The 23,947-nt window shown below is 55.3% G+C and overlaps 3 protein-coding genes across 4 annotated transcripts; all 3 read right to left on the bottom strand.

The window, feature by feature from the left end:
* Positions 1-7,151, bottom strand: LOC102444499 (receptor-transporting protein 1). Its single transcript, XM_025189585.3, has 2 exons — positions 6,810-7,151; positions 1-1,964 (listed from the first exon to the last, which is right to left on the bottom strand). Exons 1-2 carry the CDS (start codon positions 6,968-6,970, stop codon positions 1,424-1,426), a joined length of 702 nt encoding a protein of 233 aa, XP_025045370.3. The 5' UTR covers positions 6,971-7,151; the 3' UTR covers positions 1-1,423.
* A 2,399-nt stretch (positions 7,152-9,550) lies between these two features.
* On the bottom strand, positions 9,551-18,074 carry LOC102444714 (receptor-transporting protein 3-like). 2 transcript variants are annotated; one of them, XM_075938222.2, is made up of 3 exons: positions 17,977-18,074; positions 15,987-16,261; positions 10,502-14,698 (listed from the first exon to the last, which is right to left on the bottom strand). In XM_075938222.2, exons 2-3 carry the CDS (start codon positions 16,130-16,132, stop codon positions 14,209-14,211), a joined length of 636 nt encoding a protein of 211 aa, XP_075794337.2. In that variant the 5' UTR covers positions 16,133-16,261; positions 17,977-18,074; the 3' UTR covers positions 10,502-14,208. The 2 variants fall into 2 exon arrangements, with proteins under 2 accessions (XP_089636830.1, XP_075794337.2); XM_089780704.1 differs by lacking the exons at positions 15,987-16,261; positions 17,977-18,074 and adding an exon at positions 15,029-15,763 and having other exon boundaries at positions 9,551-14,698.
* Positions 18,075-18,502: 428 nt separating this feature from the next.
* Positions 18,503-23,482, bottom strand: RTP3 (receptor transporter protein 3). The gene is made up of 3 exons (XM_089780705.1): positions 23,039-23,482; position 22,821; positions 18,503-19,057 (listed from the first exon to the last, which is right to left on the bottom strand). Exons 1-3 carry the CDS (start codon positions 23,182-23,184, stop codon positions 18,503-18,505), a joined length of 702 nt encoding a protein of 233 aa, XP_089636831.1. The 5' UTR covers positions 23,185-23,482.
* Positions 23,483-23,947: the final 465 nt, after the last annotated feature.

Here is a 23,947-nt window from a genome sequence, read left to right on the forward strand (position 1 = left end):
CACGGCAGAGAAAGGGACACGCTTTATTTCTGGCAAAGTTACAGCCGCCGTTTGGGGGCACGTTTAGTCTGGAGAAGAGAGAGCCGCGGGAGGACGTGATAATGCCAAAGGCAAGAGGACAGTGATCAATTATTCTCCATGCTCACGCGAGGGAGGACAATTCATGGGCTTCGTTTGTGGCAATTGTGATGTACTAAGGAAAACCTCTTGCATGCCTCTCCAGACGGACATTTCCATGGTTTTCTTCTGCATTCGCTCATCTCCTTTGGCTCATCTTTCCTCAAACAGTTGGGTTGTTACATCCCCGTTTTCACGGTCAAATACCTCACTGAGCATGAAGGTAACAAGCAGATCCAGAAGAATCAGTCGCAGCTAATAATGTCTGTTATCAATGTAGCACCTTTCTGGATTCATAGATCTAACGCAGTTGTTGTTGGGATGGGCCAAATTGTCCAGACAAATAATTTCCGCCTCTGTACCCAAATGGTTCGCGGGAGCTATTTGTGCCTCGTGGTGTGTGGTTGGTCACCAAAGTTGTTAGAGAAGAAACAGGTGACCCAGGAGCGGATGAGGTTAACGGAACTGCTTGATTGCTCACATACGTTTACCTTGGACACTCAACACAACGTCTGAATGGCCACAAATTGGCACCAATTATACCCTTTTATCTACTTTTCCTAAAACCTTATTTAGTAATGTTAACTACCATACAATGAATATTAATAAGCAAATAATGAATACCGTTATAGCCACCCCTAATTACTATTTACAGTGTCTAATTAAATCAACACTTTTCTACACTACAAACCTTCTAAATCAGCAAGTTACAGAGATTACGAGAAATTTCACCCTGAAAATATTTTATACAGAGCCAATGAGGATAAACCAAAGACACAACAAAGTAAAACAGCTACATACTTCTCTGGTTTCCTAGCCTACAGGAATGAAGGGAAAGAGCATGTTTATACATCAGGAAGGATAATACTGGTTTTGGACAGACTCTTAATGTATCTTTCTAAACTACAGAAACAAAGAGAAAAAAGCATGTTTAAAGAGTAATGCAGTGGCTGCATTATTCCAGACCCCTCCGAATTTTTACATATCCCAAAAGAAGTCATGTGGTATTGTTTCTGCTCCTTGATTGGCCAACTGGACTTTTTCAAACAGGAGATCAACCCCTAGAGAAAAGCTAGGAAGGAAGGCTGTAGCTGTGACTGCCGTTCTCAGAGGCACTCATTCCCGCCAGAATTCGTGACGTCTGGGGGACTTCCAATCATGTTTTTGAATCCCCAGCAATTATCTAGGCAATGCAAACTCATCAAGCAGCGATAACCCGGCTAGCTGACTCTATTAACAATGATTCATGAATCAGGTGGGGGAAAGGAGATGATCCCCATTATGTGGCCAGCTCCATCATAGACTCTTAGAACCGGAAGGAACTTTGAGAGGTCATCAGATAAATAAAAATGAACATGAAAATAACGCAGAGAACACAACAAAACTCTGAACAGCAATTCGGGCCCTCGAGTAAATTGTTGGATGGGAGCTGACTTAGTGGCATTGTGTCTTTGGATGTCCCATGATGCACTGTGCCTTTGGGTTTTCTATGGTGCTTCGAGTGTGTAGGCTTCTGATGGATTCCCAACCAGCACGCCTCACAATGGTCGCTCCGATGCGGTCCATGGGGCCATCCTGATACGATAACCTCAGCTAGCTGGCTGTGGTCCACGAACTCACCATAACATTTCTCCCTGATGCTGTTGACCAAGTTCGCCAATATTCTCCTGACGCTTTCCTCCTGGAAATGTGGCTTTTCTAAATTGCCCTCAGAACACTCATAACATTTTTGTCGAAAGACTCTCATCTTCACCCGACTTTTCCTCCTGTGCGGGTCCGGGTACATGTGGAACAGGACCACCACTTGAGCGGATGACCAGGAATGGTAGCAGCGAGAGCACTGGAAGCTAAAAAGAGGAAGGAGATACAGCATGCATAAGGCCACCAGGCGTCCTGATATTACTGGGATCGTCCCGATATTGGGGGAGTTGTCTTATAAAGGCAACTATTACCTCCCAAAATTGCCTCCATAATTGGCAGCTCCAGCAGGTGCCTGGCTGGGGGAGCTGTTGCCTGCAGACCAGAGAAGTCCTCCTACCCCTCCTGCCTAAGCTCAGCATGGGACTTGTTGACCCCATTACAGCAACCAACCAGCAGCCCCTGCTACCAAACTCAAAGCTCAGTAAAAACATGGGGCCAACTTCAGATCTGGCCTAGGCAGGTGTCACACTCCCCAGGTTGCATCCACCAGGCCTTATTTTTAATGCATTTCAATGTCATTACAGGTTCCGATATGTCCAAGGGACCCTTGTGAGCATCTGCCCTGATGAACTGTACAACACGAGCCAGGGAGGGGCCCTACAATCATTCCTGGAGCAGAGCTTTTAGGGACCCTTCCCTGCGTGATCTCCAAATTGGCAGCGATGGAGAGTCCACCACCACCCTGGGCAAGTGGTCCCAATGGTCAATTATTCAGAGTGTTAAAGATGTCTCCATCTTATTTCCGGTCTGGCTCGAGCTCCAGGCTCTCGCCATTGGATCATGCTGGAGCTTTCTCTTCCAGTGGCCTCCGTGGTAAATATTTGTTCCCTGTGTAAATAGTTTGTAAAGCTACGTAGGTGGAGATCTTGCAACTGTGCCACTGGCCGCTGTGGCTGCTAACCCTTTAATCATTCTTGGGGCTCTTCGCTAGCCCTCTCCAATCAGTGTCCCTCTTCTATGGTGGGCGGAGCTGTCCCTCCCCAGCCCCTGCATTTTTGGGGGCCCCAGAGTGGCCGTCCCAACCGTCCTATGGACAGGAGGGTGCCAGGGGATGATGGGTCTCTGGTGCAAGGCAACAGCAGGAGTCACCCTCTGCACTCACCACATTGGTGGTGGGAGCTGGAGTGGTCTGGCAGCCTGCTCCACCTTGCTGCACTGCCCTTTGCCAGCCCGCTCCACCGCCCTATCTCATCCCGCTGCACCCATCCCGCTCCGTCCCACCGTACCGCCCTCTCCCATCCTGCTCCGCCCCATGCCCCACCTTCTCCCAGCCTGCTCTACCCCACCGCCCCGCCTTCCCCCAGCCCGCTCCACTCCATCCTCTCCCATCCCGCTCCATCCCACCGCACTGCCCTCTCCCATCCCGCTCCGTCCCACCGTACCGCCCTCTCCCATCCCGCTCCATCCCACCGCACCTCCCTCTCCCATCCCGCTCCATCCCACCGCACCGCCCTCTCCCATCCCGCTCCATCTCACCGCACCGCCCTCTCCCATCCCGCTCTGTCCCACCGCACCGCCCTCTCCCATCCCGCTCCATCCCACCGCACCGCCCTCTCCCATCCTGCTCCGTCCCACCGCACCGCCCTCTCCCATCCCGCTCCATCCCACCGCACCTCCCTCTCCCATCCCGCTCCATCCCACCGCACCGCCCTCTCCCATCCCGTTCCGTCCCACCGCACCGCCCTCTCCCATCCCGCTCCGTCCCACCGCACCTCCCTCTCCCATCCCGCTCCATCCCACCGCACCGCCCTCTCCCATCCCGCTCCGTCCCACCGCACCGCCCTCTCCCATCCCGCTCCGTCCCACCGCACCGCCCTCTCCCATCCCGCTCCATCTCACCGCACCGCCCTCTCCCATCCCGCTCCGTCCCACCGCACCACCCTCTCCCATCCCACTCCGTCCCACCTCACATCCCGCTCCGTCCCACCGCACCACCCTCTCCCATCCCGCTCCGTCCCACCTCACATCCCGCTCCGTCCCACCGCACCGCCCTCTCCCATCCCGCTCCGTCCCACCGCACCGCCCTCTCCCATCCCGCTCCATCTCACCACACCACCCTCTCCCATCCCGCCGCACCGCCCTCTCCCATCCGGCTCCGTCCCACCGCACCGCCCTCTCCCATCCCGCTCCGTCCCACCGCACCACCCTCTCCCATCCCACTCCATCCCACCTCACATCCCGCTCCGTCCCACCGCACCGCCCTCTCCCATCCCGCTCCGTCCCACCGCATCGCCCTCTCCCATCCCGCTCCGTCCCACCTCACATCCCGCTCCGTCCCACCGCACCGCCCTCTCCCATCCCGCTCCGTCCCACCGCACCGCCCTCTCCCATCCCGCTCCGTCCCACCTCACATCCCGCTCCGTCCCACCGCACCGCCCTCTCCCATCCCGCTCCGTCCCACCTCACCGCCCTCTCCCATCCCGCTCCGTCCCACCGCACCACCCTCTCCCATCCCGCTCCGTCCCACCTCACATCCCGCTCCGTCCCACCGCACCGCCCTCTCCCATCCCGCTCCGTCCCACCTCACCGCCCTCTCCCATCCCGCTCCGTCCCACCGCACCGCCCTCTCCCATCCCGCTCCGTCCCACCTCACCACCCTCTCCCATCCCGCTCCGTCCCACCTCACCGCCCTCTCCCATCCCGCTCCGTCCCACCGCACCGCCCTCTCCCATCCCGCTCCGTCCCACCTCACCGCCCTCTCCCATCCCGCTCCGTCCCACCGCACCACCCTCTCCCATCCCGCTCCGTCCCACCTCACATCCCGCTCCGTCCCACCGCACCGCCCTCTCCCATCCCGCTCCGTCCCACCTCACCGCCCTCTCCCATCCCGCTCCGTCCCACCGCACCGCCCTCTCCCATCCCGCTCCGTCCCACCGCACCACCCTCTCCCATCCCGCTCCGTCCCACCTCACATCCCGCTCCGTCCCACCGCACCGCCCTCTCCCATCCCGCTCCGTCCCACCTCACATCCCGCTCCGTCCCACCGCACCGCCCTCTCCCATCCCGCTCCGTCCCACCTCACCGCCCTCTCCCATCCCGCTCCGTCCCACCGCACCACCCTCTCCCATCCCGCTCCGTCCCACCTCACATCCCGCTCCGTCCCACCGCACCGCCCTCTCCCATCCCGCTCCGTCCCACCTCACCGCCCTCTCCCATCCCGCTCCGTCCCACCGCACCGCCCTCTCCCATCCCGCTCCGTCCCACCTCACCACCCTCTCCCATCCCGCTCCGTCCCACCTCACCGCCCTCTCCCATCCCGCTCCGTCCCACCGCACCGCCCTCTCCCATCCCGCTCCGTCCCACCGCACCACCCTCTCCCATCCCGCTCCGTCCCACCTCACATCCCGCTCCGTCCCACCGCACCGCCCTCTCCCATCCCGCTCCGTCCCACCTCACATCCCGCTCCGTCCCACCGCACCGCCCTCTCCCATCCCGCTCCGTCCCACCTCACCGCCCTCTCCCATCCCGCTCCGTCCCACCGCACCACCCTCTCCCATCCCGCTCCGTCCCACCTCACATCCCGCTCCGTCCCACCGCACCGCCCTCTCCCATCCCGCTCCGTCCCACCTCACCGCCCTCTCCCATCCCGCTCCGTCCCACCGCACCGCCCTCTCCCATCCCGCTCCGTCCCACCGCACCACCCTCTCCCATCCCGCTCCGTCCCACCTCACATCCCGCTCCGTCCCACCGCACCGCCCTCTCCCATCCCGCTCCGTCCCACCTCACCGCCCTCTCCCATCCCGCTCCGTCCCACCACACCGCCCTCTCCCATCCCGCTCCATCCCACCGCACCGCCCTCTCCCATCCCGCTCCATCCCACCGCACTGCCCTCCCCCAGCCCGCTCCGCCCCACTGCACTGCCCTCTCCCAGCCCGTTCCACCCCACTGGACTGCCTTCCCCTAGCCTGCTCCACTCCTCCCCACCACCCTCTCTCATCCTGCTGCACCTCCCTCCCCCATCCCACCCCACCCCACGTACTGCCCTCCCCCATCCCACTCCACCCCACGCACTGCCCTCCCCATCCCGCTCCACCCCACGTACTGCCCTCCCCCATCCCGCTCCACCCCACGTACTGCCCTCCCCCATCCCGCTCCACCCCATGCACCGCCCTCTCCCATCCTGCTCTGCACCGCCCTCTCCCACTCCTTTCATTACAATGTATGCACTGCTGGGCTTGCTGGCCTGCATCAATACACTGCAGCTTCCAAATAGCATGCGCGAGAGAGGCTACAGAACCCCAACCAAAAAGTAAACTGCTAACATGGCAGCCCCATTTGCAGAGATGGGGGTGGGGAGGAAAGGGGCGGGTGGTGGCTGGAAAAGAAAAGGAAGCAATTTTGAAAGCAGAGGTTGTGTTTAAAGCAGGGCTGGGGAACCTTTTTGGGGTTGGAGGCTTCTGACCCACAGAAAAATGAGTCGAGGGTTGCACACAAGCGAGAAGCAAAGGGAAAAAAACACCTGATGTGACCCCCAACTGAGAAGCAGAAAGACACTTCCCATATTCCCCCGCACACCAGAGCCTCGGGGGGGCAGGCTACTAGATTTTGTGTGCTCCAGCCCCATGATGAGGTGATGGGGGAGGGCAGGAGTACCAGTGCGAGATCACAATGCTGAGAGAGGAGTTCTAAACCTTGGCGGCTGGATCCAGGCAAGTCGGAGGCCACATCCGGCCCCTTAGCTTCTCCACCCCTAATTTAAAGGCATCATTAATTCCAAGACAGAATTAAAGCATTCATATATTTGCTTCTACGCCTACACACACACACACACACACACACAAACACACACACACGCACACACACACACACACACACACAAACACACGCACACGCGCACACACACACACACACACACGCACACACACACACACACACACACACACGTGGCATGCGTCACTGAATGCAGATCGTTTGTTAATGACTAAGGAGGTGGTGGTATGTGTGAAGTCTTAAAGGAATTCCCAGCGGCCCTAACAACCGCTTCTCCTCACCTGGCGAATGCGTGTTCTTGCACCGACTGCACCCAACCCGGTTCCAGGACATTGTAATCCAGGTCCTGGTGCATCGTTAGGTCCCACTTGTCCTGTGGCTTCACCTCATCTATCTTCTCATAAAACATTTCTCTCCAAGAATCCATGGTCAGCGTCTGCATCTCGCCCGACGGCCGTGTGGACAGTCAGAGGGTACCAGATGGCAAATGGAGTTTCCAATGGATTATTTCTCCCTTGTGTCTCATCACCTGCTGGGTGGCAGGATGGGCACTGGAGTTCCTTGTCCTGCCACTTGTATTCACTGCTAGAGATACCGGACAAACAGCCAGCTACTGTGGGTGCGAGAAATGAAACTGAAAGGAGTTTTGTTTCCCGAGCCAATCTGCTTCCTGAGTTTCTGGGGGTTGTTGGGAACAATCCAACTGTTCTGTGATTAGGACCCTTCCAAATTCACAGCCATGAAATATGTGGCATGGCCCATGAAATCTGTCTTTTGTGTGCTTTTAGCCTACGCTATGCAGATTCCACAGGGGGAGACCAGCCAGGCGGTCCTGACCTAACAGAGAGTTAGTTGTGGGAGGGTTGCACAGTTATTTTAGAGAGGGTCACAATATTGCCCCCTTCCTTCTGTGCTGTCTTCAGAGCTGGGTGGCCCAAAAGCAGCCGCTGCTGGCCAGGCACCCTGCCAGCAGCTGCACAGAGGTAAAGGTGGCAATACCATACCATGCCACCCTTACTTCTGCAGTGCTGCCGGCAGCAGCTCTGCCTTCTGAGCTGGGCTCGCAGCCAGCAGCCACCGCTCTCCAGCTGCCCAGCTTGGAAGGCAGCGCTGCCACCAGCAGCAGCTCAGAAGTAAGGGGAATAGTACCACAACCTACGACACCCTCCCCTCTCCCACACGGTTAGGACCCTTCCGTTAAAAACACGTGACATTTCCGATTTAAATCGCTGAACTCATGAGATTTACGGTTTTAGAATTCTATGACCCTGACATTGGTGAAAATGGACCATGACTTTGGTAGGGCCCGAATTTACTCAGGGAGTTAATGCATGAAGAATACAGCGGGCAGATCCCCATAACGACATTCTCATGTGCTAGTAGGGCATGATGGGAGAGATACGTGCTGTACACAGAGGCTACGTCTAGACTGGCCTGATTTTCCAGAAATGCTTTTAACGGAAAACTTTTCCGTTAAAAGCATTTTCGGAACAGAGCATCTAGATTGGCAGGACGCTTTTCCGCAAAAGCACTTTTTGCGGAAAAGCGTCCGTGCCCATCTAGACGCGCTTTTCCGCAAAAAAGCCCCGATCGCCATTTTCGCGATCGGGGCTTTTTTGCGGAAATCAAATCTCAGCTGTCTACACTGGCCCTGTTGCGCAAAAGTTTTGTGCAAAAGGGACTTTTGCCCGAACGGGAGCAGCATAGTATTTCCGCAAGAAGCACTGATTTCTTACAGTAGGAAGTCAGGGCTTTTATGGAAATTCAAGCGGCCAGTGTAGACAGCTGGCAAGTTTTTCTGGAAAAGCGGCTGATTTTTTGGAAAAACTGGCCAGTCTAGACACAGCCAGGGATCCTTCATTGTTCTCCAGTGGGCAGCCTGGAAGTTCATAGACCTCAATGTATTGCATTAGTTCCAGACCTCAGCCATTTCGGTTTAGATGTGACAGATCTGTGGAACCCGCACACCACCAATCAGCAGCAGCACCAGGAGGGCCAACTATGCACCGGAGCCGTGTCTAGCTACAGGGCAGACAGATAAGAGAAGCATCCCTCCAACCTTGGCTTGCAGGACTCCTTCCTCTGCTTCCTGCTGCCAGCTCTCCACTGTTTGGAGAGTGGGTTTGCCATTCCAGGAGGGACTGCTCAGACGGCAGGAATGGGCATGTGCCAGCTGGACATCAAGCCGTTGATCACTACCCCTTGAGCCCAGTAATCAAGCCAGCTTTCTATCCATCGTATGAATGGACTGTAAGGTGGATAGATCATTGGGCTCAACAGGTAGTGCTCAACCGCTCGATGTCTGGTTGGTGGTCGGTTTCAAGTGGAGTGCCCCAGGGGTCGGTTCCGAGGCCAGTTTCGTTCAACATCTTTATGACTGACCTGGATGAGGGGATGGGTTGCACCCTCAGCAAGTTTGCAGGTGACACGACGCTATGGGGAGAGGTAGATCCGATCCAGAGTGACCTAGACAAATGGGAGGATTGGGCCAAAAGAAATCGGGTGATGTTTGGAAGAATCCCCAAGCATTGTTACAGGCTGGGGACCGACTGGCTAAGCAACAGTTTGTCAGAAAAGGACCTGGGGTTACAGTGGATGAGAAGCTGGAGATGAGACAACAGGGCGCCCTTGTAACCAACAAGGCTAATGGCATATTAGGCTGCATTAGGAGGAGCATTGCCAGCAGATCCAGAGATGTCATTATTCCCCTTTATTCGGCACTGGTGAGGCCACATCTGGAGTATTGTGTCCAGTTCTGGGCCCCCCACTATAGAAAGGATGTGGACGCATTGGAGAGGGTCCAGTGGAGGGCGACCAAAATGATTCGGGGGCTGGAGCACATGGCCTATGAGGAGAGGCTGAGGGACTTGGGTCTGTTCAGTCTGCAGAAGAGAAGAGTGAGGGGGGATTTGAGAGCAGCCTTCAACTCCCTGAAAGGGGGTTCCAAAGAGGCTGGAGAGAGGCTGTTCTCAGTGCGGCAGATCTCAGACTGTGGAGCAATGCTTGTAATAGTCAGTGACAGTTCTCCTGCTCTGTCGGTGATGAGAACCAGAAGGCTGCCTGCGGGTGTGCTCAGTCACATGGGCCCTGTCGACTTGTGCAATTAGTCACCACAGCAGACTCTGAGAAAGACCCCAAAGACCCCAAATCAGAGAAGGGCCGAAGGTGCCTGGCCAGGTTTATCGTTAAGAGAAGTACAGTCATAGCTGTGAGACTCTACCCAAGCACTACGCACATGTACCCCGTAACAATGCCCTCGGCTCAGTCGGCGAGAGGTCTCACTGCCCCGTAGGTCACACAAAGACAGCCTCTCCAAAACACCAATTTATATACAGATACAACAAGTTACACCTCTCGCCTGACATGTCAGGTTACCACCCTCTGCTGCACTTGGTGGTTGGATTAGAAGATCCCCCGTATCCCTCACGCTGTTGGTTTAGACCCTTTTCGAACCTGGGTCAGTATCTGTGGGGAGTGTGGGTACCAAGTCAGTGGTACCAATGTGCTTTCAACCTATGCCCAGCACCAATTACATAACATAAGAACATAAGAACGGCCGTACTTGGTCAGACCAAAGGTTCATCTAGCCCAGTATCCTGTCTGCCGACAGTGGCCAGCACCACGTACCCCGGAGGGTAGACAATGATCAAGCGATTTGTCTCCTGCCATCCATCTCCAGCCTCTGACAAACAGAGGCCAGGGTCACCATTTCTATCCCCTGGCTAATGGCCTTTTATGGACCTAACCTCCATGAAATTATCTAGCTTCTCTTCAAACTCTATTATAGTCCTAGCCTTCACAGCCTCCTCTGGCAAGGAGTTCCACAGGTTGACTGGGACTCCAATTACTGGTCTATACCTGGGCCTATTGCCAGTTAATGTTTTGCTCTCTCAGCTCTGTTCATGCCAGTTCCATGAGCAGGGACCTGCCTTAAGCCAAGTGTTGTCTGTTGTTAGCTAGGCCTCAGGCCTCGAACCAGGCCTGTGCTACGGGGGCTTTCGTTTCAGGCCCTCATCTTACTACAACGGTCTCAAGTTGCAGTGGGGGAGGCCTAAGTTGGATATTAGGAAAAACGATTTCCCTAGGCGGGTGGTGAAGCGCTGGGCTGGGTTCCCTGGGGAGGGGGTGGAATCTCCATCCCTAGAGATGTTTCAGTCCCGGCTTGACACAGCCCTGGCTGGGATGGTTGAGTTGGGATGGTCCTGCTTTGGGCAGGGGGCTGGACTGGACGACTCCTGAGATCTCTTACAGCCGTGGTCCCCAACACGGTGCCCGCCAGGTGCTCATTTCCATGCGCCCGCCAGGTGCTCAGGGCTGGCCTGGCACCGGGCGCATGGCGGGGGGAGCGCCGGCCCCGGGCATGCAGCTATGGGGGGGGGGGGGCGCCCCCGGGCATGCGGTATGGGGGGGGGCGCCCCCAGGGCGCAAGTGTCCCCGCCCCCTGGCGGGCGAACGGCCACACCCCCTGGCGCCCGACAACCTCGAAAGGTTGGGGACCACTGTCTTACAGCCTAGGATTCTATGGACAAAGCCAGCCCAACCAAAGCCTGAGCTGGGAGGGACAGCAGGGCAACCTGAGCATTTGCCCCCCACCCCCAGCCCACCTAAGAACCAGCCACTGCCCGAAGGGAAGGAAATTCCCTCCCCAGGCACTGAGGAGGCTGGAGGGAGGGCAGAGGCTGTGAGTGTTGGGTGGATGTAGAGCTTCCTCTCGGATACCTGGGATTTCTGTTGCACTCCCCCCGCGTGGCTACTGTTTGCCACAGCCCTGGGGGGTGCCCAGGCTAATCAAGGTGTGTAGTCCCCTTACTTAAGGGGCCTCTGTTTTATTCTGAAAAGACCCTGTGTGCTACAATCCAGACTACAATTCCCATGAGCCCTTGGGCAAAAGACAGGAAGAAAGGACTCTTGTGGGAGAGAGGAGGCTCGCTCCATGTGCTTGAAGAAGAGGCCTGGCAGGCTGGGACTCTGCCTTGCAGTTTGGAACCGAAGCGGGAGCCAGGCTGCTGCCAGGACATTGACCCAGTGCAGGGGCTGTTGGATGCAGCTACCGGATGCCTGTTGGAACTGGGAGTTAGCAGGCTGCTTCCGATGGGCCCAGCATGAGGCAGTAAATTTGCGCCTTGCTGGAAGAGGCTGCCTGGGACAGAGCTGCTGTTTAGCCTGGACCAAACCCTCAGGACAGCTGCAACATCAGCGCGCCCATACAAGCAAGTCTGGGACTGAGTCCAGGGGTGTGCACAGTCTGGGGTGGGGTCACTGTTGTCTGGCTATATAAGCTTCAGTGACTGTGATGTGTTTTGTTAATGCTGTTCCTTGCTAATCTGTTAATCCCTGTGGAGTTAAGGAAAGATGGTTTATTTTAAAGTGTTCCATTAGATGTCTATGATTTGTAGTTGTTCTGGAATTAGATCCAGATTTATGTTGGAATGAGGATATTCCTGGAGGCTCTTAAGGCACCAGTGTGTGTACAAGGCCAGCCAGATAGAGGCACCGCCACTTTACATTCATTGCCAGCAAGGGACAGCAGCAAGGGGGTGGATAGGGCTTTCCCCAGCTAAACACCATCCCCGCTGGGGTGCTCAGGATCTCTTTTGGGTTAAAACATCAGGCGCCCAGGCACACCTGTGAGTGTGACCTGCTCCCCAGTGACCCAGGGAGGAAAAAGGGGGTTACAGGTGCTAGGATCGAGCTGTGCACCGGGCGGTCGTTGGGGGAATTCCTGCCCCCCCAAAGGCTGTCGGGGTTCACAGCATCCCAGCAGAGAGGGAAACACCACTGCTTCCCCTGAAATTTCAATTTCAATTTCAATGTGATGTTTTATTGAACTGACACAAAGCCAAGTACCGGTCGGTTAACGTGCGTTTTGCAGGGGAAAAGACTGCTCCCGCCAGCATGGGTCCTTCTGTTGCAGAGGCACCAGAATCCGCCCTTTTTCAACAGGGACACAGGCAGAACTGCCTTTCCCGTTACGTCTGAACGGGGCCAAGACGCGCCATCTTCAGACCGCTGCGTGGCCCAGGGTTCCCGTAGTAGTGGGACAGAAAAGCACGCTGCGGGGCAGCACGTCGCCGAGGACTGGCACGCCAACCCGCGTTCCCTGCCACGCAAGCACCCAGGTAGAAAGGATCTGAACTCGGTGATCGGCGAACATGGCCCAGGCTGAGGCTTGCAGCCTGCTAGTAGGCCAGCTTCCCCGCCGGGCGTTCTGCTCCCCGTCTAGGCTTATATCAGCCCCTCCCCTGTGGAAGGGGACAAGTTACCGGGGGACAGACCCTCCCTCGGTGAAATCAACAGCGCATCACTGTGGCTGGAACAGGGGCGTAACTCAGCGCTGCGGCGCCTCCTCCTGGCCGGTGTCTCACCCTCGGTTACCTGCCTCTTGCCCCGGTCCAGGCCCTGCATCCCTTCCCTCCCGGTACTATCCCACAGCAGTGCCCCGGCACCCTAGGGCCTTCCCCTCCCAGGGAACCCCAGCCCCTAGGCCCACCTTGCCTCAGTGACCCTTGCCTCAGGGGCAAACTGCAGCTTGACATGGTCACTCCTCATTGGCAAGGGGGTGGACTTGCTGCCCTCTGCAGCCCCCTGCAGCCCTAGTCCCCTCAGGCCTTGAGAGCAAGGCCTCAGCCTGGGAGTTTCCCTGGCCAGAGCCCCCCAGCTCTGTCTGCCTTTCCCCAGCTCTGCTCTGCCTCAGGTACCCTCTGTAGCTCCCCTGGCAGCCACGTCCCTCCTGCTCCCCAGCTGGAGCCAGACTGGCCTCTCCTCCCTCCAGGAGCCCCTATTTATACAGCCCAAGCTGGGCCCTGATTGGCTGCCACGTGCCTCAGCAGCTGGCTCCATGTCTCAGCCCTCTCCCAGGCCCGGGTTTAACCCTCGCTAGGCCAGTGTGGGGCAGACGCCCCCATCACTGTGGCCAATGGAGCTACAGGACTCTGGCCCGTGGCCTTCCCTTCCCGCCACACCAGGAAGGACAGGGGAGTGGCCCTCCAGTTGCGGATGAGCCAGGGTGCATCTTGTTATACCCTCTATCAACCCTTTCCTCCAAGCAATGCGGCCCTGGAGATGGGGGGCTGGTCCCCCCACACTCACCAGCAGCAGCAGGCAGCGGAGTGACCTGGCACCAGCCCGCTCCACCCTGCCGGCTCCCAGCCGTGTGACTCCACTTCCCGACGGCGGTGAGAGCAGGGACAATCCCACCTTTCCCCCCAAGCTCCATCCCCCGACTCCTGCTGCCTCCCAGCCCTGCTTCTGCCCCCCACCGCTCCTGCCCCCGTGGCCCGGAGCGCAGCCCTCCCCTGCGGGGCGCCCAGCTTTCTAGGGACGGCCTGTCCCAGCGGGCACAGGACACAGAGATGAAGCAGGAGGGTCTGTTGGGGATCTAGTGCCCGCTGGAGTCAATGGGATTCCACGGGGCGCTGGACCAGACCCACAAGGAGGGGCCCAGAGGCGGCTTAATGCACCCGCCTGCTGTTATTTCCGCCTCTGTGTTCCCCTGTTGAATTCTGAACGGGCCTCTCGACAGCTTTGCAAGGTACCGTTGAGCAGGGGCCGGTTTCCCCGGCCCATGGCGCCGATCGGGGCGTTTTTCCCTCCTGAGGAGGGGAAGGTGCATGAGCCGCCCGTCTGGATAATACAATAACCGCCTCCCTCCCCCCCACGTCATTCCGGGCGCCGATCCTCCTATTGCCCACTCCAGTGCACCGCCAGCCCGAGCAAAGCAGCCAGGATGGGTAGCACGTAACACAGGAGCCTCCAGCAGCTCTCCGTGTCGGCTCCCCGCCCCGCCAGGCGGCCATGCAGAGAAGCGGGGGCAAGGGGCGCACGAGCAGACGAGCCTTTCACCGAACAGACCCCCAGAGCACACGCCTCGCAACGGGCCGTGTCGTGGGGCCCTTCCACCTCTTCTTCCACCAGGGGTTCAGAGAACTTGGGCTTTGCCAGGGATTCCCGGTAGCATTTCTGCAGGATCTTCCGCACCAAGTTGTCCAGGATCCTCTCCATGGCCTCCTGGGTGAAGACGGGCTTCTCGAACCGAGCCGCCCAGCACTTCTTACACGTCTGGCCGAACAGCCTCATCTTCACCCGGCCCTGCCTCTGCGCCAGGTGCATCTGGAAGAGAAGCACCACCTGCGCCGATGGCCAGCGGCGGGAGCAGCCGGAGCATTCAAACCTGCAGAAGCAAAGGAGGGGGCGTTTAGCCGGGCGCCCACCAGGCGTCTGCATCCGCCACCTGCCAGCCCGCCCAGCACTGCAGCTGGGATATGAGGCCATAGATCCTGGGCTTACCCCTGTCCCCATCACTGCCCACCCGCCCAGAGTTGGGGCCCACCCAGGTGAGTCCTTCTGGCCACACCTTTGCCCCAAACTCGATGAGGAGAGACCCATCAGCCACTGACATTGGGCTTCATCCTGCAAGGCTCTGAGCACCTCCCAGCAGCACTCAGCACTCAGGGGCGAACCCCTGTATGGCCTTGTCCTAACAGCAGTAACTCACAATCACCTTAACTCTGCCCCCCAAGCAGATGGAGCAGATGGGCAGCTTCCACCAGTGTCCCCGTTGGACTCCATGAAGTTGTGCTCTTAATAGCTAGCCCTTTCTCTGGCCACTGACTCCCCCAGGGAAAAACTCCAGTGCAACGACGTTTCCTCCGCGCTTGGGGTGGAAAATGCTACTAAACAGGAGGCCAATGTGCGGGACCCTCCCGGTGACTCATCGGCATTCAGGGCCAGGAGCTGTACTGCTACATCACTGGGGCTAGCCCAACAGATCCTGTTCCTACCCCTCTGCCCTGCCCGCCCGGCTTCCTTCCTCCCGGAAGCTCTGCTCCGAGCCCTGGGTAGAATTCACTTTGGAGCTAGGGCTGCCAGATGGTTCCAACAGAAATCCCGGGCTAGCCTGTGCCTGACGTGACATCACAATCGCCATTCCATCTCAATTAGAAAACACCGGACAGTTCTATTTCCTCATTTCCATTTTCTCCGTTTGGTTCCCGAACAGAAAGCTCAAGTACGGGACTGTCCGGTTCAAAACCGGACACCTGGCCACCCTATCTGGAGCATGGGCGGCTGGTAGCAAAGGCCAGGGCAGGCTATGCCTCCCTTAACCCAGGCCAGGGCCCTGCCCACGCTCTGCCCTGATGCTCCGCCCTTGGCTCACCCTCCTCCAAAGCCAGTGGGGGCTCACTAGGGTTCAGGATGGTTTGGTTGGGGCTCCTCCAGCCTCAATGTGGGGCCTCAGGACTCTGGCAGGCAAGGGAGGCGGAAGGGCGGGGCCTCAGGCTGTGGGGGCGGGGCCTCAGGCTGTGGGGGCGGGGCCTCAGGCTGCGGGGGCGGGGCCTCAGGCTGCAGGGGCGGGGCCTCAGGCTGTGGGGGCGGGGCTAGTTTCCCTAAAGGGGGTTCCTACCCCGCCCATGCCTTTGTGCATCATTCACTGCCCTGCTTCTCTGCTCCCCCCTCACCTGGCAAATGCTTTTCCTTGCTGGTACAGCTGCCATCCAGGCTCAAGGTTTCGTGGACTGAGGTTATCCTCCGGGGTGAGCGACCACTTGTCTCTGGGCTTCTCCCAGGCCATCTTCTGCGCAAACATCCTCTGCCAGGTTTCCATGTTCTCCCCTGCCCCTTCACAGCCTCCCTTGGGCAGGGCAGTCACTGTCTGAGCCAGGAACTCAGTGATTTACATAAGGGAGCCAGCTGCAAGGCAGGGCTCCCAGGTCTGCCACCTTCCCCTCCGTCCCTGAGAAACGAAAGTGAAAGGGAGCTGATCTGCTTTGGGGCCGGACTGCCCCGCCCACAGGGATTAACTCCCTGGCCCTGCGGAGCTCCCTTGTTCTGCTCTCTCGCTGTAAATTGTCTAGGTGCCACTCCCCAGAGCAGTGACCCACACTAGGGCTACGTCTAGACTGACATGATTTTCCACAAATGCTTTTAACGGAAAAATTTTCCGTTAAAAGCATTTGCAGAAAAGAGCGTCTAGATTGGCACGGATGCTTTTCCGCAAAAGCACTTTTTGTGGAAAAGCGTCCGTGGCCAATCTAGACGCGCTTTTGCGCAAAAAAGCCCCGATCGCCATTTTTGCAATCGGGGCTTTTTTGCGCAAAACAAATCTGAGCTGTCTACACTGGCCCTTTTGCGCAAAAGGACTTTTGCCCAAACGGGAGCAGCATCGTATTTCCGCAAGAAGCACGGATTTCTTACATGAGATCGTCAGGGTTCTTGCGGAAATTCAAGCGGCCAGTGGAGACAGCTGGCAAGTTTTTCCGAAAAAGCAGCTGCTTTTGCAGAAAAACTTGCCAGTCTAGACACATCCCTAGGTGTGTAGGTTACGCTTATAGAACGTTGATAGAAAATATCCATACTTATTACTAAGATTTTTTTATTTTTATGTGTACGTTGATCTCTATACGTTTTCACAGCTGCAAAACATAAAGGCTGCGTCTAGACTGGCAAGTTTTTCCTCAAAAGCAGCCGCTTTTGCGCAAAAACTTGCCAGCTGTCTACACTGGCCGCTTGATTTTGCACAAAAGCACTGACGTTCTACTGTCCGAAATCAGTGCTTCTTGCGCAAATGCTTTGACATTCCCATTCGGGCAAAATCCCTTTTCCAGAAATGTTTTTGCGCAAGAGGGCCAGTGTAGACAGCTGAAAACTGTTTTGTGCAAAAAAGCCCGGATGGTGAAAATGGCGATCGGGGCTTTTTTGCGGAAAAGCGTGTCTAGATTGGCACGGACGCTTTTCCACAAAAAGTGCTTTTGCGCAAAAGCATCCGTGCCAATCTAGACGCTCTTTTCCGCAAATGCTTTTAACAGAAAAACTTTTCCATTAAAAGCATTTGCGGAAAATCATGCCAGTCTAGACGTAGCTAATGGGTGAGGCTTTTTCCCTGCATTTTTATTGATTTACATGTTCATCGTTCTCGGAAATTCTGAGGCAGTTGAGTAAGCGGGGAGTCTAGCAGTCAATATTTAATGAAAGCTGTCATGGCTCCTTCCCCACTCTGGCATGATAAATGCAGAAGTGAGGGCCAGCAAGTGCACCCCAAAGCCTTATCTACCACACATGGGAATAAAACTTCCCCCCAAAATCTTCAAAACCTAGATTTTGGGAATAAAACTTCTGCTACCACCCCCCAAATATTAAGAAAGCACTCAGGGGAAAGATCATTTGGGAAATCTCACCCCTAAAATAAAAATCAGGGCACACAATTAACCACTGCCAGGTTAATAAAAAGAAAAGAGAAAACTTTTATTATCACAGCAATATTCCTGTTGCAAGCATCATGAGCAGATGGAAAGGTCACAAAATATACTCATGGAGGAATTACACCATAGGCTAGAACTTAGTTAAAAAGAAAAGCCAAACATCTTTTAAGCAGCGCGAGACATCAGATCCCATAACCAATCCTTAAAACAATAAAGCCTAACGAATTTATCTAAACTTTACCCTACTTACAGAAAGTGAAGAATTGTGTCTTGGAGAGAGAGAAACATGTCTCTCTCTCTCTAGCTGCAGAGGAACTCACAGAGACCAAGGAGGGAAAACCCAAATTCCTTTGTCCCCGTTGAAAGTGCTACCTACATTCCTATTGGCCACTCCACTTGGCTAGGTGTAGTTAACCCCTTAGTCCGCAGGCTGCTGACCCTCTCTCATAATCATAATCATGACAAAAGCCAAGACTGCAATTCGAAAAGTTAAAACGTCGTCACTGAGACAGCACAAACTGTCCACCTCTTGTGCCGAAACAGACCAAGGAAATATCCTGCAATCACATTCTATAGTCTCGAGCTGTGTTGTTTTTCCATTGCCTATTGATCAATTTCAATTCGTGATGGAAATATTTTTTCACTGGCTTTTTGTCTGTGGTGAAAATGGGCATGTACCGATTTACAGATCACACCTTAATCCTTGAAAGCTCGATTATTATCCAGGTTATTGCAATTCACTTCCCTTCAGGGCAGGGGTGAGCGCTGACTTGACGCTACTTGGCTGTGAAGTAAAGCAGAACAAAAATGAGCAGTGCCAGAAAAATGACCACACAGCAACTGTAGCAACACCAACGCCGCCAGTTACAGCTGCTCTCCCCGCCGGAGCTGTTCTCCCCCTCTGCGTCGCTCCAGTCCTGCTGGGCAGGGAAGACGCGTGGGAAGAGGGAAACAGCCCTAAAGAAGGGCTTGGTTGGTGCTTGGGCTTCATTTTTCACGAAACAGATGCCCAGCCGGCAAGCTTCACAGTGGGCGCTGTCGTGGGGCCCAGTCGTCTGATCTTCCACGATGATCTTGGACAGCTCTTTGGGATGGATGGCATCCCTGTAGCATTTCCCACTGATCTTCAGCACCAGGTTCTCCACGACTCTTGTGACGTGCTCCTGGCTGAATTCGGGCTGCTCCAGTTTCGGCAGGAGGCATTTCTTGCACTCTTGTCTGAAGATTCTCATCCTCACCCAGCCCCGACTCTGCCTCCGGTCCAGGTGCATGTGGAAGAGAATATTCACCTGAGCTGACTGCCAGGCATGCCAGCACTGTGAGCACTGGAACTTAACCGGAGAAAGCAGGAGACAAAACTTAACCCAGAGTCAAAGCCCTGAACCAGCAGCAGCGGCTAAGCTGAGATCTTAGCTTCTACCCACAGGATGGTCTGCATTCACAGGAGGGTGGTGAGCAAGACCCGAGAAGTCATTCTTCCACTCTACCCCGTGCTGATTAGGCCTCAGTTGGAGTGTTGTGTCCAGTTCTGGGCACCGCATTTCAAGAAAGATGTGGAGAAATTGGAGAGGGTCCAGAGAAGAGCAATAAAAATGATGAAAGGTCTAGAAACCATGAGCTAGGAGGGAAGACTGGAAGAATTGGGCTTGTTTCGTTTGGAAAAGAGAAGGCAGAGAGGGGACGTGAGAGCTTTCAAGTACCTAAAAGGTTGTAACAAGGAGGAGGGAGAAAAATTGTTTTTGACCTCTGAGGATAGAACAAGAAGCAATGGGCTTAGATTGCAGCAAGGGCGGTTTAGGTTGGATGTTAGGGAAAACTTCCTACCTGTCAGGGTGGTGAAACACCGGAATAAATTGCCCAGGGAGGTTGTGGAATCCCCATCTCTGGAGATATTGAAGAGCAGGTTGGACAGACACCTGTCAGGGATGATCTAGATGGTATTTGGTCCTGCCGTGAGGGCAGGGGATGGACTCGATGACCTCGCGAGGGCCCTTCCAGTTCTAGGGTTCTGTGATTCTATGATGGGAGAGGTCAAGATTGGATATTAGGACAAACTGTTTCCCTAGGAGGGTGGGAAGCACTGGGCTGGGTTCTCTATGGAGGGTGGAATCTGGCTGGGATGATTGAGTTGAGGTTGGTCCTGCTTTGGGCAGGGGGCTGGACTCGATGACTCCTGAGGGCTCTGGGATTCTATGATGGGTTGCAGAGCGTTGTCTGCAGGAGATGTGGCTGGAGAGCTCCATCTACTAGCACTGAGGAATGTATAGCGCTGTTCATGCGGTCGTAGGGTCAATACAGCTGCTCTTGTTATACCCTACCAGCGGTTTCCGGCACGAGGCCACTCTCGCCAGACTGCTCCTGCTCCTCCAGATGATGGACGCTGAGAGCTGCTGTTAGCCACAGCTGTCCGACAATCCGACTGCCACGGCGTCTAGTGGCCTCTGGACAATGCCTACCCTCCCTTCCTGATCTGGAGCAGCAGCTATTGGATCCTGACCCGACACATGACTTTTTGCAACCCTGACCCACGTGCTGGGAGTAGGGTGAGGAAATGAAGACCGGTCCGTGACCAGCCCCGCCGCATGCCAGGCCCCTGCTGTGTCTGGCACCACAGCACCCTTGGCCACCTTCACAACCCTCCTCCAAAGCAACGGTTCCAAGAAGGCTTCCGAGCAGTGCCTCCCAATGGCTTAACAATCATAATGGGTTAACCATCCCCTTTGGCCCAGTCTAATGAACGCTTTCTAGGGCAGAGATTCATTGCTCTGTGGCTGGAGAGTGCCTAGAACAAGGGAATCCTTTGATCATTTTTGTTGTTCTTCTCTGGACCTTCTCCAATTCCTCCACGTCTTTCCTGAAATGCGGTGCCCAGAACCGGACACAATCCTCCAACCATGGCCTAATTAGCGCAGAGTAGAGCGCTGATGATAATGATCCTCTTAGTGTTCAGTGGAACAACGTCTTGTTTGCTGCCTCCGTATTTGCTCCCAGAATCCCTTCCGCAAGCCGCTCTGAGGCTGCTGCATGGCCACAGCTACCAGCCCCAGGCTCCTGCTGACCTGTCCCTTGTTCTATGGGGAAGTTTTTCTTCACACAGCACACGGTCAACCTGTGGAACTCCTTGCCAGAGGATGGTGTCAAGACCAAGACTTTAACAAGGTTCAAAAAAGAACTAGATAAACTCATGGGCTGTGTCTAGACTGGCATGATTTTCTGGAAATGCTTTTAACGGAAAAGTTTTCCGTTAAAAGCATTTTTGGAAAAGAGCGTCTAGATTGGCACGGACACTTTTCCGCAAAAGAACTTTTTGCGGAAAAGCGTCCGTGGCCAATCTAGAGGCGCTTTTGCGCAAAAAAGCCCCCATCGCCATTTTCGCGATCAGGGCTTTTTTGCAGAAAACAAATCTGAGCTGTCTACACTGGCCCTTTTGCGCAAAAGTTTTACGCAAAAGGGACTTTTGCCCGAATGGGAGCAGAATAGTATTTCCGCAAGAAGCACTGATTTCTTACAGTAGGAAGTCAGTGCTTTTGCGGAAATTCAAGCGGCCAGTGTAGACAGCTGGCAAGTTTTTCTGGAAAAGCAGCTGATTTTCTGGAAAACTGGCCAGTCTAGACACAGCCAGGGATCTTAGGTCCATCAATGGCTGTTAGTCAGGATGGGTAGGGATGATGTCCCTGGCCTCCATGAGTCGGGGCTGGAAATGGGTGACAGGGAGAGATCACTGGATGATTCCTTGTTCTGTTCACTCCCTCAGGAGCACCTGGCATTGGCCACTGTGGGCAGACAGGACACTGGGCTGGATGGACCATTGGTCTGACTACGTCTGGCCACTCTTATGTTCTATGATCCACACTAGCCCTGAGGAGCATCCTCTCCTTCCCAAGCCATGCCTGGCCCTGAGACATAAAGAGTCGGCAGCAAAACTGACGCAGCTGGGGCACGGTGCCTCCGTGGGCACCCCGAGGAGAGCTAGCTCAGCCTAATTCAGCCTCCATAAGGCTGTAGGCATGGAGCCCTGGGGATGGGGAAATAGCCACAGGGGATGAAAATCTCAGAGGCCCTGAGACAGATTTCAAGATATTTCTCCCCCTGCCTCCCAGGGCTTTCTCGGGCCTAGCACACTCCAGAGCACTCGCTGATTGCCATAAAAACCCAGCAGCCAGATCCGACCACCATGGCCGCACTGCAAATATTTAGGTACCTAGCATCAGTCACGTCATTATTCCTGAAGATTATGCACCATCAACGACGGCTTTTTTTTTTTTTGGTTAGTGAATCATTCATAACCTGATCCTACATCCCCCCCCCCCCCAACCCCACTGATTCCCTATTTGTAAGAGTTCACCTAATAGTCTGGCCTAAACCAGGGGTGGGGAACCTCAGACCCGGGGGCTGGATGCAGCACTCAGACCCCCAAAGCTCAGCAATGGGGAGTCCGCACTAGCGCTCCTGCCATCCACCCGCAGGGCTGGAACGCACGAAATCTACTAACCTGGGCCTCCGTTGGCTCTGGAGTGTGAGGGGAATGTGGGCAGGGTCTTTTCGGGCTTCTCACGTGGGTGCAGCCCCCGACTGATTTTCCTGTGGGTCAGCAGCCCCTGACCCTAAAAGTCTTTCTGCCCCCTGAAACGCTTTCACCCACTTGCCACCCTCTGAGCCGCACCGTATTGCTTCAGCTCCCTGATTGGATGGCGAGCACTCTAAAGCAGAGGCAGGCAACCAATCGGGCGCAGGTGTGACGTTTCAGGTGACGACTCAGGACACTCCTGGGTCTCACACACAGTTTGACACCTGCCCATCAGGGGTGCAGATATTTGCAGGTGTTGAATAATGTGACCCCCCCCCCCCCCCCACGCACACTTCCCAGGAAATGGAACCTGGAGTCCCTAGTCACAAGAATATTACTCTTGCCGGAAAAGTTCACAAATGTCAACAAAAGGGGTGCGACACGCCCACAACTTTTGTCAGTGACCATCTATGTGCTAGAGCTGATAACAGGCAAATTCCCCCCCCCCCCCCCCCACCCCACCCCTCCCGTGAAAAATTTTAAGAGGGTGTCGAAAAAAACAAAACATTTTTGATTTGATGGAAAACCCTCCAAGATTTTTAAACACCCGCCATATTTCATGAGCATTTCCATTCAGTCCAAAAAGCCACTTCCTTTCAAATAATCAGCGAGGAGGAAGATTTGCCACCAGCTTTTTCTTTATTATTCAACCGGTTCTTAACCGCCTCTGTTAGTGCGGCAGAAGGAAGATGAAGCGGTTCAAAAAGCCATTTCCTAACCCTGTCGCCCACTACCTCCCCCTCACCTGGCAAATGCATGCTGTTGCAGGAATTGCTTCCATCCGGGATCAAGGTCGTTGGACTGAAGGTTATAATCCTCCTTCAGAGTCCACCTGTCCCCCGGTTTCATCTGCTCAATCTTCTGAGCAAATATTTGCTTCCAGAGCTCCATGGTCCTACCCGCTCTGCCGGTGAAGCTGGTTTTGGTCCTGGATGGTGACAGGGATCGGCGAAAGGAATTGAAACCGAAATGGGGTCTCTTGGCTTGTGGCTTCCACGTCTGTGGCTGGGTTGTTGTCTTTTTCCCAGCAAAAAAGTCCACCCCGTGGCATAGAACCAAGTTGGGTGTGTCGGGAAGGTGGACCTTTGCTCCCAAGACAAAGTCCACGCCATACGGAGCCACACCCCGAGGGGGTGTGACACTGCCAGGGCTCCATGGGGTGCCAGCCCGGCAGAATGTGACCAAACAGAGAACAGCGCACCGAAGGTGCCTGCTGGTTTTGCACCTGCAGCTTGGAGGCGTGACTATCTTACTGCCTCTCTATAAGTCCACGGCATGCCCATCTCTTGAATCCTGTTGGCGGATGTGGTTGCCTCAGCTCCAAAAAGATCGATTGGCATTGGAAAAGGTTCCAAAAAGGGCAACAAAAAAGATGAGGGGTTTGGAATGAGGAGAGATTAAAAAGCCTGGGACTTTTCAGCTTAGCAAAGAGGAGACTTAAGGGAGGATAGGATAGAGGTCTGTAAAATCATGAGTGGTGTAGAGAAGGTGAATAAGGAAAAGTTACTTAATTGCTTCCATAACAAAAGAAGTAGGGGTTGCCAAATGAAATGAATAGCTGACAGGCTTAAAACAAACAAAAGGAAGTTTTTCTTTGTGCAGTGCACAGTCAACCTGTGGAACTCCTTGCCAGAGGATGGTGTGAAGACCAGCA

This window comes from Pelodiscus sinensis, chromosome 10 (assembly GCF_052426305.1).
Source record: "Pelodiscus sinensis isolate ZL-2025 chromosome 10, ASM5242630v1, whole genome shotgun sequence".
NCBI classification, from domain to species: Eukaryota; Metazoa; Chordata; order Testudines; family Trionychidae; genus Pelodiscus; species Pelodiscus sinensis.

Bases quoted from the DNA above. Each gene is read 5' to 3' on its own strand.
- LOC102444499 (XM_025189585.3), bottom strand. From the start codon at position 6,970: ATGCAGACGCTGACCATGGATTCTTGGAGAGAAATGTTTTATGAGAAG. The intron at 1,965-6,809 runs GTGAGGAGAAGC...TCCTCTTTTTAG, and splicing joins CAAGAACACGCATTCGCCAG to CTTCCAGTGCTCTCGCTGCT.
- LOC102444714 (XM_075938222.2), bottom strand. From the start codon at position 16,132: ATGGAAACCTGGCAGAGGATGTTTGCGCAGAAGATGGCCTGGGAGAAG. The intron at 14,699-15,986 runs GTGAGGGGGGAG...TTGCTTCTGCAG, and splicing joins CAAGGAAAAGCATTTGCCAG to GTTTGAATGCTCCGGCTGCT.
- RTP3 (XM_089780705.1), bottom strand. From the start codon at position 23,184: ATGGAGCTCTGGAAGCAAATATTTGCTCAGAAGATTGAGCAGATGAAA.